Source organism: Sesamum indicum, linkage group LG10 (genome assembly GCF_000512975.1).
Source record: "Sesamum indicum cultivar Zhongzhi No. 13 linkage group LG10, S_indicum_v1.0, whole genome shotgun sequence".
In the NCBI taxonomy this organism is placed as follows: domain Eukaryota; kingdom Viridiplantae; phylum Streptophyta; class Magnoliopsida; order Lamiales; family Pedaliaceae; genus Sesamum; species Sesamum indicum.
The window spans coordinates 16,715,046-16,727,387 of NC_026154.1; the positions used below are offsets into that span (position 1 = coordinate 16,715,046).

Here is a 12,342-nt window from a genome sequence, read left to right on the forward strand (position 1 = left end):
AACGTATTATTATCTAAATTTTTTAATAAAAATAATATATATTTACATTCATACTAGTCGGATATTAATATTGAAATATAGTTTGTATTTTCTTTTTTAATGCATGATATTTCTAGTCATATAATTTATAATGTCTTTATCTTTTTTAGTAAATATTAGTCTTATTTTTATTTAAATATAATAATTTATTATTAAATAAATAATATTTTCTCTTTTTCAAATGTTAGAAAAAATTAAATAGTAACAAAAAAATTTTAAATTCTAGAGAGAGAAAGAGTCTATTTTTGTGTGTGTGTGTGAGAGAGAGAGAGGAGTGTATGTAAGTGTGTGAATGAGAATATTTTTATTTTATGATTAATTTTATATAACTTATAAGATGTTATAAAAAACGTTATGAAAGTTAATTTTTTTTATTAAAGAGCTTATAAAATCTAAAATATTTATTTTGAGATCTTATAAGCTATTTAAAAAAAATTGTCAAATACTTTATTGGTACTTATAAACCTACATTTTATAAAATATTTTTAGGAGCTTATAAACTTAGCCAAACAACAAATTAAATCAATTATATCAAATAAACAAAAATTAATTACCATTTATTATTACAGTATAAACAACAAATTTATTATTTAGTAAACACAACATTTCACACATAAAGTATAATTCTAACCCATGACGTCTAAAATTATAGGGCTTTGTATTCGTCAATTAAATCAGATGTCATTAACATACTAATATTATATACTTTTTATATAATTAACTTAAATTTAATCATATTGGATCCGGGCTCTATGAAAAAGTATTGTTGACAGAATTGAAGGGTATATCCGAGGGGCAGATATGGCTGCCATCTCAGCAGTCAATTGACCTCAAAGTGTTTAGTTTAGATGATTTGACACCATCGCTCAGTAACAGGTAGGTACGTGTATGTAGATGCATCATTGAGATCTTGTGTTATGAACATGGGATACATAAATGTTTGGCCTATCTTCTTAACGACTAATATAAATTATTATTATTATTCAAGATTTTGAAATTTTTTTTAATCTATATATATATATTCATTTTGAACTCAACATCTCCACAATTAAATATCGAGTCATAAAACATAAAGGTGTCCCTAAAGAGATTTTACAAACACAAAACAAGACTACAATCGATATCATGGGCCATCTTATTTAGATCAAAAGTTCATGAATTTCCAACTTCCAACACATATATGAATGAACTTTTACATACATTATATTACATATAAAGTTATAGTTATTCCATGATTGTAAATCCCATAATGTTGTAAAAAACATCATATTTACTCAATTTGTAAAAAAAAAGTTACAATTTCATGTAAGTTTGAAGTTTGCAAATATGTATAGAAAAACACATGATTGATTAAAGTTTTGCAGAAATTTTGAGAGAACTGGTGGCAGTGGCTGCTGTTTCAAAGACCAAAGTAGTGTGTGTAGTGTAGTTTCCAGAGTCCCCATCCCCTTCCCATTCCCACCCTGTCTTTGTCTTTTACCTTTTTATTTTTCGCTTTCCCCCAAGAAATAATAAGAAATATATGCACTTAATTTCAGTAATCAGTAGACCCAGATATCCCCATTTCTCGCCGTAGCTTTCCGCCAGCACTTCACCAGAAACTCAACTCAACTCCTGCTTCAATACACTGCGCCTCGCCGCCTGCTCAAGTACAAACTGACTGCCATTGCCCTTCCCCCCAAGCATTCACCTCAAAAAAGAACAGGGGGGAAAGGAACCCACAGCTTGTTAGCTTCAAGCAACGCTTTCATGGATCTCTGGTTTTCCTACTTAAGCCTCATTCTCACCCTCCAAATCTCTCTGCTCCTCTTCTCCAGAGGTACAACTAATCATAAAAATCTCTCGTTTTAGCTACATATATCTTCACGTTTTCAATATAGATCTTTTAAGTGGGTTTTTTGACAAATGTTTGATGTTTCGAACTGGGTTTGTTGATCTTTTTTTTCTTTTTGGCATAAATTTGTGATCTTTGTTGAAGTGGGAACGTTTCCATTTTCTTTTTATTTTTCAGAACTGTTTTGATCTTTGTTGAAGTGGGAACGTTTCCATTTTCTTTTTATTTTTCAGAACTGTTTTGATCTTTGAACTGTGTGGTCCTCTGAAGTGGGATTTTCCCCTTTTTTCTCCTGTACAGCTGCATTTGGAGCTAAATTCACATTCGTAAACAAATGCGATCACACGGTATGGCCCGGTATTCTAGCCAACGCCGGCAGTCCTACACTCGACAGCACTGGGTTCGAGCTCCCTCAAGATTCCTCTCGGACATTTCTCGCTCCCGCCGGCTGGTCAGGTCGGTTCTGGGGCCGAACCGGATGCAAATTCTCCGACGAATCTGGAACTTGCCAGACAGGAGACTGCGGGTCGGGTCAAGCAGAATGCAATGGGTCTGGGGCAGCTCCACCGGCCACGCTTGCAGAGTTCACGCTTGGGACTGGAGGTTTAGACTTTTATGACGTCAGCCTCGTCGATGGATACAATCTGCCCATGATAGTCGAAGCAACGGGCGGTACAGGCATGTGCGCTTCGACCGGTTGCGTGACGGATCTCAACCGGGCCTGCCCGTCGGAGCTTCGGGTTAGGGGTGGGGCAGCTTGCCAGAGCGCGTGTGAGGCGTTTGGGAGCCCGGAGTATTGTTGCAGCGGCGCGTTTAACTCACCCGCGTCGTGTCGGCCGTCTGTTTACTCTCAGATGTTTAAGTCGGCTTGTCCGAGATCCTATAGCTACGCTTATGATGATCCCACAAGCACCTTCACTTGCTCCGGCGCGGATTATACGGTGACGTTTTGCCCCTCAATGCCAAGGTAAAGGAAAATGTTGATTTCAATCACCTGTTTTTCCTATCTTTCTTGATCTTTATTACTTGATTCCAGTTGGTATTATTGTTCCTCAATATTAATCTGTTATTTTGTCTTAAAAATCTTGATTATATGGTTTGTAAGGTACAGTTCTTGATAATAATTGTAGAAAGCAGTTATCTTTTAACCCATGAGTCTTTAGCTAAGATAATCAATCTCAGTGTAAATCTCATTGAATGCGAGTGCTCAGCAGTGAAATCACACAATTTTCTTGCTGTGTTTTGCAGTCAGAAATCTTCAAAAGATCCAACCCCAACAACAACAACAACAGCAACAACAGGGGAAACTAATGCTGAGACATCTCTATCGGGGACGACGACGGCAACAGGGTCAACTAATGCTCAGACGTCTCTACCAGGGACAGACACAACGCCCATGGCCGGGTCTGATTCAGGACCCGCGCTAGGGGTAACAGGGTCGGACCCCGAACCAGATTTTGGGTCGGGATCTCAAGCTATGTTGGCAGATGGATCATGGATGGCTGATATGGCTATGGGGGGTTCAGCTAGAGTTTACTGCCCGTCAGCTCTCCGGGCTGCAGGCTTCATTGCTTCAACACTTCTCATTTTATCCATTTTTTCTTAGTAATTTTAAGGTAAAGCTTTGTTCCTCTGTTGCTTGGGCTGCACAGCCTAAGACTCGAGCCTTGATAGGGAAAAAAGTAGAAGGATGTGTGGAAATTGAACCGTTGGAGCCACTTTCTCACTATTTTAATTTGCTGACAGCGTAGGACTTAAACGTCTTTATGTTTTCCCTGAATTGTGTATATGTATTGCTGGTTTTCTTTCTTCCCTCCCATAAAAGGTGTTGATCAGTTTAAAGTTTATGTTGTTAGGAGAGGAATTCTGAATTTCCCATATAATCTATTACATCACAGTGTAATCTTTTGCTACTTAAAATTTGTCCAAGAAATCTTTGTAAGATACTGAAGAGGGTCTAACCTAGACAGGAAAAGCACTCTGCCTCGGGTGTGTGTGTAAAAATGTAGTCTGATGTCTGAAAAAAGGGGTTGCCATTGCGGAAATTACAAGCATAGCTTTATACTTGTCTGCTCTTGTTTCTACTATTTCTTTTCCTTTTCTCCTCCGCAATCTGCTTTTCTGCCTACATTCTTTGAAGGATTGATTTTGAAGCTGGAATGGAATGTGAAAAGCAGGACTAGTTTCATATCTGCTTAGCCATTTCTGGCAAAGCTGAAATGGGAACTGGTAAAAGTGATCTTGTATTAATGCAAAGTATTTACCAGGATTCAGACAAGATGGTTGGGTTTCAACCTCATAGTGCCCTGTGGTGTTATCCACTAATCTTCCTAATCATGCTCTTTAATCAACATCGTGGGCTAATTAATTAGTTCGTTTATAATGCTGTCCAGAATCTTGATCAGATGGGACCTTAAAGTAAATGGTGTTGATGATGATCAAATCCAGACAATTTTAATCCAGTTACAATTGAACGTTAAAGTGTTTGGTTTCTTTTCCTCGTGAGAGCGATAATGTTGAATAGACTGTTTTGTTGCCATACCTTGCAGTAACCACGTACTCGCCCAAGATCCCGAAGAAGCTGTAGGAGCCATGCTCATCTGTTCGGCCCTCCAAAGTACCCGTTTGCCACTCTTTTAAGAGCTTGTCAACTGTGTCGCCTGCCGGAAGATTATTGAAGTCACCATCTGTAAGGCACATTTGGTAGCAGCCACCTTGGCGGAGGGCCGTCCACAGGATTATCCCATTCACAGCAGGATGTGAGAAGCCTTCTCTCAGAACTTGTTCTAAGTAAATAGCCTGTGAACAAAGCAAACAACCATGTTCTGATGATACTAATTATACTGACAAATGGTGATTTGATCATTTTAGGCGGAGATGGATAAACTAACCTGTGTTTCCTTGTTGAATTTGTTGCTAATATCAACCTCAGTCAGCCAGATAGGAAGTCCGAGAGTAGCCAACTTGTCAAGAATGCCCCTCATTAGAGGAGAATTTGGCACATCAAAATGACCCTGGAGTCCAATTCCATCCATCGAAACCCCTCCTAGCTTTAGCTCTCTCATTCTTGATACATATGCATCCACAGTCGAATCAACATCTTCGCACGTTTCCACGACATTGAACTCATTCATGAAAAGCGTTGCTAGTGGGTCGGCCTCATTGGCAGTCTTGAAGAATTTCAGGGTAGCATCAGCCCCTAGTCGTTCCTCGTAGAAATCAAAATGTAGCATCTCATTGCTAACATCCCAGTGAATGAATTCTCGTTTGTATTTGTTCATCAGGCTTTGTATTCTGGAGCTGACGGCCGATTCCAGGTCGCTACGAGTTAGGTTTAGAACCCATTTGGGAGTGTACTTGGGGTTCTCCCAGAAAATGTTGTGGCCTCTTGCAATTATCTGGTTTGCTCGAACGAATTCCAGCATCTGATCTGGTATGGTGTAATTCACCTGCCCTTGTATGTGTTCTGTTGCATCCCATTTGAGTTCGTTTTCAAACACCGCTGCATTAAATCTCTCGACGAACCATTTCTGAGTAAGAACCAAAATCATAAGCCCTTTTTGCTTTACTTTGCAGTATATCCAGCTGATGTGCGTGTAAACAAAAGAGCATACAAACCTGATATTCTAAATTTCCAATAATGGTCTTTGCTATAGCAGATCCAAATGGGAAGTCTTTAGAGACTTGCTCTACTCTTACTGCTGCCCCGTGCAATTCTGATCCCTGTCTGTCTGAAACATGAATGGTGACAGCACGCTTCCTTGCCTATATCAGATAAGAACACATCAGCACGAAAAAGGAATTCACCATTAATGTCAATCAAGAAAATTTCGCTAGAACGATGAGTTTTTGTTTTCGTAGAGCTGAAAGAATCCGACCTCATTGATTTTTGCCTCTTGATTCAATCTCCATTGTTCCTCAGTGAAAGGCTGCAGAGAAGCACTGGCAATTGCTAAATTGACATCTCTGCTGTCTAAACTCTGTGAATAACAATAAGAAACTCTTCTACTGTAAATTCTGGTTATTTACAACGTAAGAAAAGAACAAACTATTAAATGAAAGCATATTTAATTGCCTGGATATAAAGTTTAGATGAATTTGACGATGACGACAATACAAATCCACCCTTGAGAAAAGACCAGCAGCCCTGCTTTGCAATCACAGTCCCTATGCATTTTATCGTAGTTTCTTCCGTGACGAGGCTGGTCCTTATGAGAGCTGAATCCGCATCGTTTGTCTTGATCCAAACTGTCGTATGATGCAATAGTATGTTCGTTATCACAAGAAATTCAAGTCTGTTGCTTAAATTTACTCGCATTCAACTGTTTGTTTACAAGACTGCAACTGTTCCAGTTTTTAAGTATAATGCGGAAGTAGAGAAAGGAGAAGGAACTCAGCTGGAAAAGCAATATTTGGTGCGTTGATTGAGGTTTGTCAGTGGGAACGATAGCGAGTGAAGCCGATCACCATTATCCAGAATGACCTGTTCTATGTTTGGTTCTTGATTCTTGAGCATCCCTCCATTGTAAAGTGGCTCCTCAGGTTGTAATTTGCACTGCGTTGTAAGAAAAGTATGTAGTTGAAGTAAGTTGAAATTATTGGCCATGTCAACATTAGGACATCCTAGGATTGAATGACTGTAAATAATACGTCCAAGTGGACGAAACGGTAGATTAAAAGAATTCTGCGTAAAACGTAGACTTCCGTACACTCCTGAGAAAACAATATCCCAATTAAGCCAAAGAAAGACTGTCGAAACCTCGTATACCTCAGTATAAGCAGACGAATCGTAGAGTGGCCCATCTGCGATAAACAAATGTCAATACAATGAGAATTCTAAATCACAACACACACACACACACACACACACCTGTATACATATATTTAGAGAGAGAGAAGAAGGGGGGAGAGAGAGAGTAGACTTCCGTACACTCCTGAGAAAACAATATCCCAATTAAGCCAAAGAAAGACTGTCGAAACCTCGTATACCTCAGTATAAGCAGACGAATCGTAGAGTGGCCCATCTGCGATAAACAAATGTCAATACAATGAGAATTCTAAATCACCACACACACACACACACACACACCTGTATACATATATTTAGAGAGAGAGAAGAAGGGGGGAGAGAGAGAGAGAACCATAAGATGAAACAAAGGGTGAGGTGAAGAAGAGGATGGAAAATAAGAGAGGAGGGAAGAGCAGTAGTTCTCCCATGCTCTCTGCGGATCTTCAGCGTAAAGAGTTGCAGAGAATGAGTTAAAAGTCAGGTTAAGACAAATAAAAAGATAGAGCAAATATGGGAATCACAAGTGAAACAGTTGGTTTGTGAGGAGCAGCGTGCCTGTTCACATGCAACAACACAAACCCATTTATACACGCACACACACCCCACTATATATCTTATACAAGCATTTCTATCTAAACTGTAATTTGGACTTCATGATTCCTCCACTTCTCTCATGAATTCATTATTTTGGACTTGAGAACTTTTTTGTTAGGCTTAAGTGATGATTTTGGTTTAGATTGCAACGTGATGGTGCAAGAACCCAAGAATAATTGATTTTGACAAGATTGACGAAAATTCTTGCTCAAATCAGAATTAGTCACTTTCGTCAATTATAGTGCAAATGTTGTTGCATTACATCGCAACATAATTAATCATTCTTTCTAAACTAAAAGAAAAATTCGAGCGGCAGCATGTATGCTATCATTCTCGTGACAAGAGTACTTAGGAGCTGAACCAAGTCAAAGGGAAAGTTTTGTGCGGTGTATATGCAACAAATCAATATTTTCTTTCTTCTTTTTTGGTGAATATTTGAGTGCTTGGGACTGAAACTGGTGGTGCGAAAAGTGGTTCACGCGGGCGAGATAAGAATGGAAAACGATGAAAGGAATTTGTGTGAAATGATGGGTAGACGTAGACAGTGAGGAAATCTATTATTACCGATTCGCATGCCTATGCCAATTGCGTAAGGACCATTATACAGTTTCGGACATGACGTAGAGTTGAAGGAGTACCAAATTGGGCTATTTGTCATCCATACTCCAAAATTTCAACGCCCCAAAGAAATCTTGGTAATTGGGCTATGGGCCTAAAATCAAGCTTGTTTTGGGTATCGTACTGATCTGTAAATTCAACATCTACCACTCTGAAAATTCATATTCATCCTACAACTCTTGATATTTTTTTGTCTTTAGGCAAATCTGGATTGCTTGGGAAGAAGATCTCAAATTCCCGGACAGCCGCAACAGCAGTAGCGCATATTGATGCCAAGACATGTTAATTGAGCTGGTGAGGATGGACTTCTTCCTTGTGTCTTTTATTTCTTTTACCAATGTGAGGAGTAAGTAAGTGGACAAGCCTGTCATAGTTGCCATTCATGTGGGCGAATCTTCACGATTGAGGCACTGGGCGTCAACAGTGGAGAATTTCGTTGACCAATAGACGGGTCATCCAGTGCCAAATAACTGTCTCCCATTGAGCGTCAATCTTGGCATTGTTTATGGTGATCAATCTACACAAAGATTAAAGTATCATCAGCTATATAATCATGCAAGCAGATTTCATAACCTGGTCATTGCAGAAGAAGCCGGCCAGCAGGCGGAGGAAGCCCGTCGACCAGCTCGCCTGCAAGGAGAACCAGTAAGCAAAAACTGTGTCAGTAGTTGTATTATGTTGTTTAGTTGATGTAAAAATCTTTATCTACTTTTTCCTTTTTATTCCTAAACACTACTACAAGTTGATGAAGTAGAAAATAGTTACCTTTTTCATTGATCTCAAGATGTTCAGTGATGGTGGGGACTGCAATGCTCCAGCTTGAATTTTAGCAGAAACCGGAAAAGGACAAACAGAAGAATTTATCCTTGCCCACAGCCGTCATGAACAGATAAAACGAGATTGAAAAAACTGAACATTGTAGGAATTTAGTAATATACAGTTCAGTGTATGTCATTTAAATAGCTCAGAAAGAAAAACATCAATGAAAGAATGAGAGCTTCCTATCTACTTTGCATAATATGAGCAGTGACAGAGCTAAATTACAAGAAAGATTCGGGCAAATGAGTTAAGTCTCCACCAGCAGTGATCATAAAGAGATATCCATCAACTGCATTTATGCATTACATTGCTCCGAAGGCTGTTAGAAGTTGTGCTGCAAGTACAAGTGTTCTCGAGGAGAAGCCGGCCCTATCTCTTCGGCTAGGCTTCTCAATCCATCTCCAACACCGGTGCCATTTCCGACATTTCTTGTTTCTAGGTTCTTCCCATCAAGATCCGATTCAGAGACAGACGATCTCCTCCTTTGGGAAGAGGCAACACTAGGAAAAGTAATCCATGAAGGAGCTCTGAACTCAAATCTTTGATCCTCTGTGTCTGCGCCATCTGTTTCAGACGTTGATCGGTTTCCAGACCTTTGAGAAGACTTCTTATGCAACCTACTACTTCCTAAGACCACCTCAGTTGGCAAGATCGGTTGGTTGTTGCATGGCCCGCCCATTAACAAAGCAAGTGCTCGCTCCAAAGCTGTAGTCACTTTGTCCATTGACGGCCTCTCCTTTCCTCTCATCCTCACACATTTGCTAGCTATATTAGCAATCCGTTTAAGAGCTTCAAGATCAGATGGATGCTTCAAAGCTGGATCAAGAATGGCTTCTATATCGCCAGCTTTTATCAAAGGGACAGCCCATTCAACTATATTTCCTTCTTCACACTGCATGTCAATGGCTTTCCGACCACTGAGGATTTCCAATAGTAAAACGCCAAAACTGTAAACATCAGATTTGGTTGTGAGGTAATGAAGCCTATAGTATTCCGGGTCAAGATATCCAAGTGTGCCAGCAGGCAATTCGGCCAACGGGGAGCTACTATTGACAGGTCCAAGCAAGGAAAGGCCAAAATCAGCAACACGGGCATTGTGTTCTTCGTCTATGAGAATGTTTGAAGACTTTATGTCCCGGTGAATTACTGGGGGACAAGCATAACCGTGAAGATATTCAATCCCACGAGCCGCTTGGACTGCAATGGTGACCCTCTTGACCCAATCTAATTGCTCTTTCAGTTCCTTGTTCTTCCCATGGAGGTGTTGATGCAAGGAACCATTAGCCATGAACTCATAAACCAGAAGCATCTCTCCGCCTTCTTCACAATAACCAAGCAAATTGAGCAAGTGGGCATGATTTAACCTTGAAAGTAAATCTAGTTCTGTTTGAAACTCCTTTGAGTTCTTCTTCAGGTCAGGAGAACCAATAGCCCTTTTAACTGCAACTATGGTGCCATCCTTCAGTACCCCTTTGAACACACATGAAAAACTACCCGTTCCGACCACTGATTCTTCCTTAAACCCCTCAGTGGCTCTCTCAAGTTCCTGATAAGTAAACTTCCGAGCCCTCCTAATCTTCAGCTCATCCAAGTCTGGCTGAGTCTTCCCACTCTCCTTACTGAAAGAACCACTACTACTTCTTTTGGACTTAGGAGAACATCTACAGTTCCTTAACTTGTATCGAACGTAAAGAACTGCGGTCAATGCCACAGCACTCACCAAGAACACAGCAAAAGAAGCCTCTGCAATAATGATTGGCAATTGCACTGACCAAAACTTATCACTATTGCTGTTACCCGCATTAGAACAGTTGGAAATGCACTCAGTAGAGCTGCAACTCGAACAGTTATATCCACATTGCCTATCTGATGTCAAATTGCATTCAGCAATCTGATACATTTCATTAGGACAACCAGTGCTACATGGCAAGCAAATATGAGAGCCAGGAGAACTGCAAGGTGCACTTGCATTGTTAAACTCATAGAAATTGTGTAAACACGGTGTCGACTTGCATAGTCCAGGCGAAACAGCCAAAGGCAGCGCTGAAGGGAAACCGACACCCCAACAAACCGGCAACAGAGATGTCTCAGCTAAAACTCCACAAGTGAAGTAATCCCCTGCAGCAATCTCATAAAGCTTAACACCATTAGGTGGCGGCGTGCTGTTTTCGACACTATAACCCCAACAAATCACTCTTCTGTCATAACTTCTAATCCCACAGGCATGAAACTTCCCCCCCACAATAGAAAGCATGGGATCCTGAGGGGCCAAATCCATATTAAGCTGCGCAGTGTACACAAGAGAGCCAACTGAAATTTCTTCTTCAAGATCCAAACTCCTTCCCCAACAAGTAACTCTAGAATAAACCCCTTCCAAAATCCCACAAACATGATACCCCCCGGCAGCAATCTTCCTGAACCTAAGCTCCTTAGGAATCAATTCAATAACATTACTTGCAGTCTCATCTCCCCAGCAGAAAACGCTCCTATTCTGAGCAAACAAACCACAACTAAACACAGAACCGGCAGATATAGATTGGATCTGCCCATCAAAACTGTAACTTTTTGTCATGTTATAACCCCAACAGTCAACTAAAGATGTGTTTCTCAACTTCCCCATCAAGGGTTTTCTCAATCCACACAAATGATTATCTCCTGCACTGATCTCCAAGTACTCTGAATTCCTAACCATTTGGAGAGGCAAACCCATTGGGATGAACCCTGTACTTCCCCAGCAAAAGGGTCTGTTTGAATCCATGAGAAGTCCACAAACAAAGCCACTACCAGCGGTTAAACCAAGAAAAGGTGAATGATTTGGGGTTGCATGAACAATAGCAGGATTCGAACCATAGCAATTAGCCAAATGTGACCCATCCGATTTTAAACCACAGAAAACGGAACCCTTGTCACCGTAGGAAATGGCGATGGACGACATTGATCCCAAGCTCGAAACTTTGCAACTCAAATACGAAAAAAACAACAAAAAGACAAGTTTTATACTTGGATCAAGTAAAAACAGAGCCGTATTCCACGAGTAACGCTGCTTCATCTCTTCCCAAGAATCAATGAGGTATGTTTCAGCGAGTAATTCAGAGTTGGGTATAGCCGAACGGTGGCGGAGAAGGTGGCTGTAGCGTTTCAGTGTGTTGTGTGTGAAAGAGAGGGAGGAGGAGGAGGAAGAAGAGAGGGAAAGTAAGCTGGTGGGAAGCATTTAATATTTATCGGACGGCCAAGGTTGTGCATTGTGAATCCAACGGTCAGTGTTAGTTTTCAAAAACTGAAGTGCATTTACTTACCGCTGCTCGCATTAAATGCTTCCCTGTGCGGGTCCACTCGAGCTAACCACATTTGCTTCTTATAAGTATGCTTCTGCAGCTATTTATTTATACACTTTTAAACATAAACACTTCAAACCATACCTATTTTTCAACAAATTCAAACTCCAATATAATCTTATGTTTAATATTTTTTTATTATATTGAGTTATTCTTAAATTTATTAAAATAATAATGTATTCGTATAATTACTGTTTCTTTTTTAAATAAAGAATCACAATAAACTATTACTATAATTGTCCTTTAATTATAAATATATTACTATTATCCACCGTGTGCTACGGACTTTTTGTGCGCTTTTAATTATAATACAA

General features: G+C 39.9%; 3 protein-coding genes across 5 annotated transcripts; 1 reads left to right on the top strand and 2 right to left on the bottom strand.

The window, feature by feature from the left end:
- Nucleotides 1,406–4,724, top strand: LOC105172964 (thaumatin-like protein 1b). Its single transcript, XM_011094589.2, has 4 exons — nucleotides 1,406–1,858; nucleotides 2,174–2,840; nucleotides 3,122–3,489; nucleotides 4,423–4,724. The coding sequence occupies exons 1-3, from the start codon at nucleotides 1,789–1,791 to the stop codon at nucleotides 3,477–3,479; spliced, it is 1,095 nt and encodes a 364-aa protein (XP_011092891.1). The 5' UTR covers nucleotides 1,406–1,788; the 3' UTR covers nucleotides 3,480–3,489; nucleotides 4,423–4,724.
- Nucleotides 4,014–7,229, bottom strand: LOC105172963 (anti-sigma-I factor RsgI6). Of its 3 annotated transcripts, none has more exons than XM_020697346.1 (8): nucleotides 7,015–7,229; nucleotides 6,642–6,676; nucleotides 6,272–6,428; nucleotides 5,949–6,121; nucleotides 5,752–5,853; nucleotides 5,492–5,638; nucleotides 4,765–5,403; nucleotides 4,014–4,672 (listed from the first exon to the last, which is right to left on the bottom strand). In XM_020697346.1, the coding sequence occupies exons 1-8, from the start codon at nucleotides 7,088–7,090 to the stop codon at nucleotides 4,337–4,339; spliced, it is 1,665 nt and encodes a 554-aa protein (XP_020553005.1). In that variant the 5' UTR covers nucleotides 7,091–7,229; the 3' UTR covers nucleotides 4,014–4,336. The 3 variants fall into 3 exon arrangements, with proteins under 3 accessions (XP_020553005.1, XP_011092888.1, XP_020553006.1); XM_011094586.2 differs by lacking the exon at nucleotides 6,642–6,676 and adding an exon at nucleotides 6,863–6,897; XM_020697347.1 differs by lacking the exons at nucleotides 4,014–4,672; nucleotides 6,642–6,676 and adding an exon at nucleotides 6,863–6,897 and having other exon boundaries at nucleotides 4,720–5,403.
- LOC105172965 (serine/threonine-protein kinase-like protein ACR4) lies at nucleotides 8,997–12,033 on the bottom strand. The gene has a single exon (XM_020697130.1). It carries the CDS (start codon nucleotides 11,902–11,904, stop codon nucleotides 9,016–9,018), a length of 2,889 nt encoding a protein of 962 aa, XP_020552789.1. The 5' UTR covers nucleotides 11,905–12,033; the 3' UTR covers nucleotides 8,997–9,015.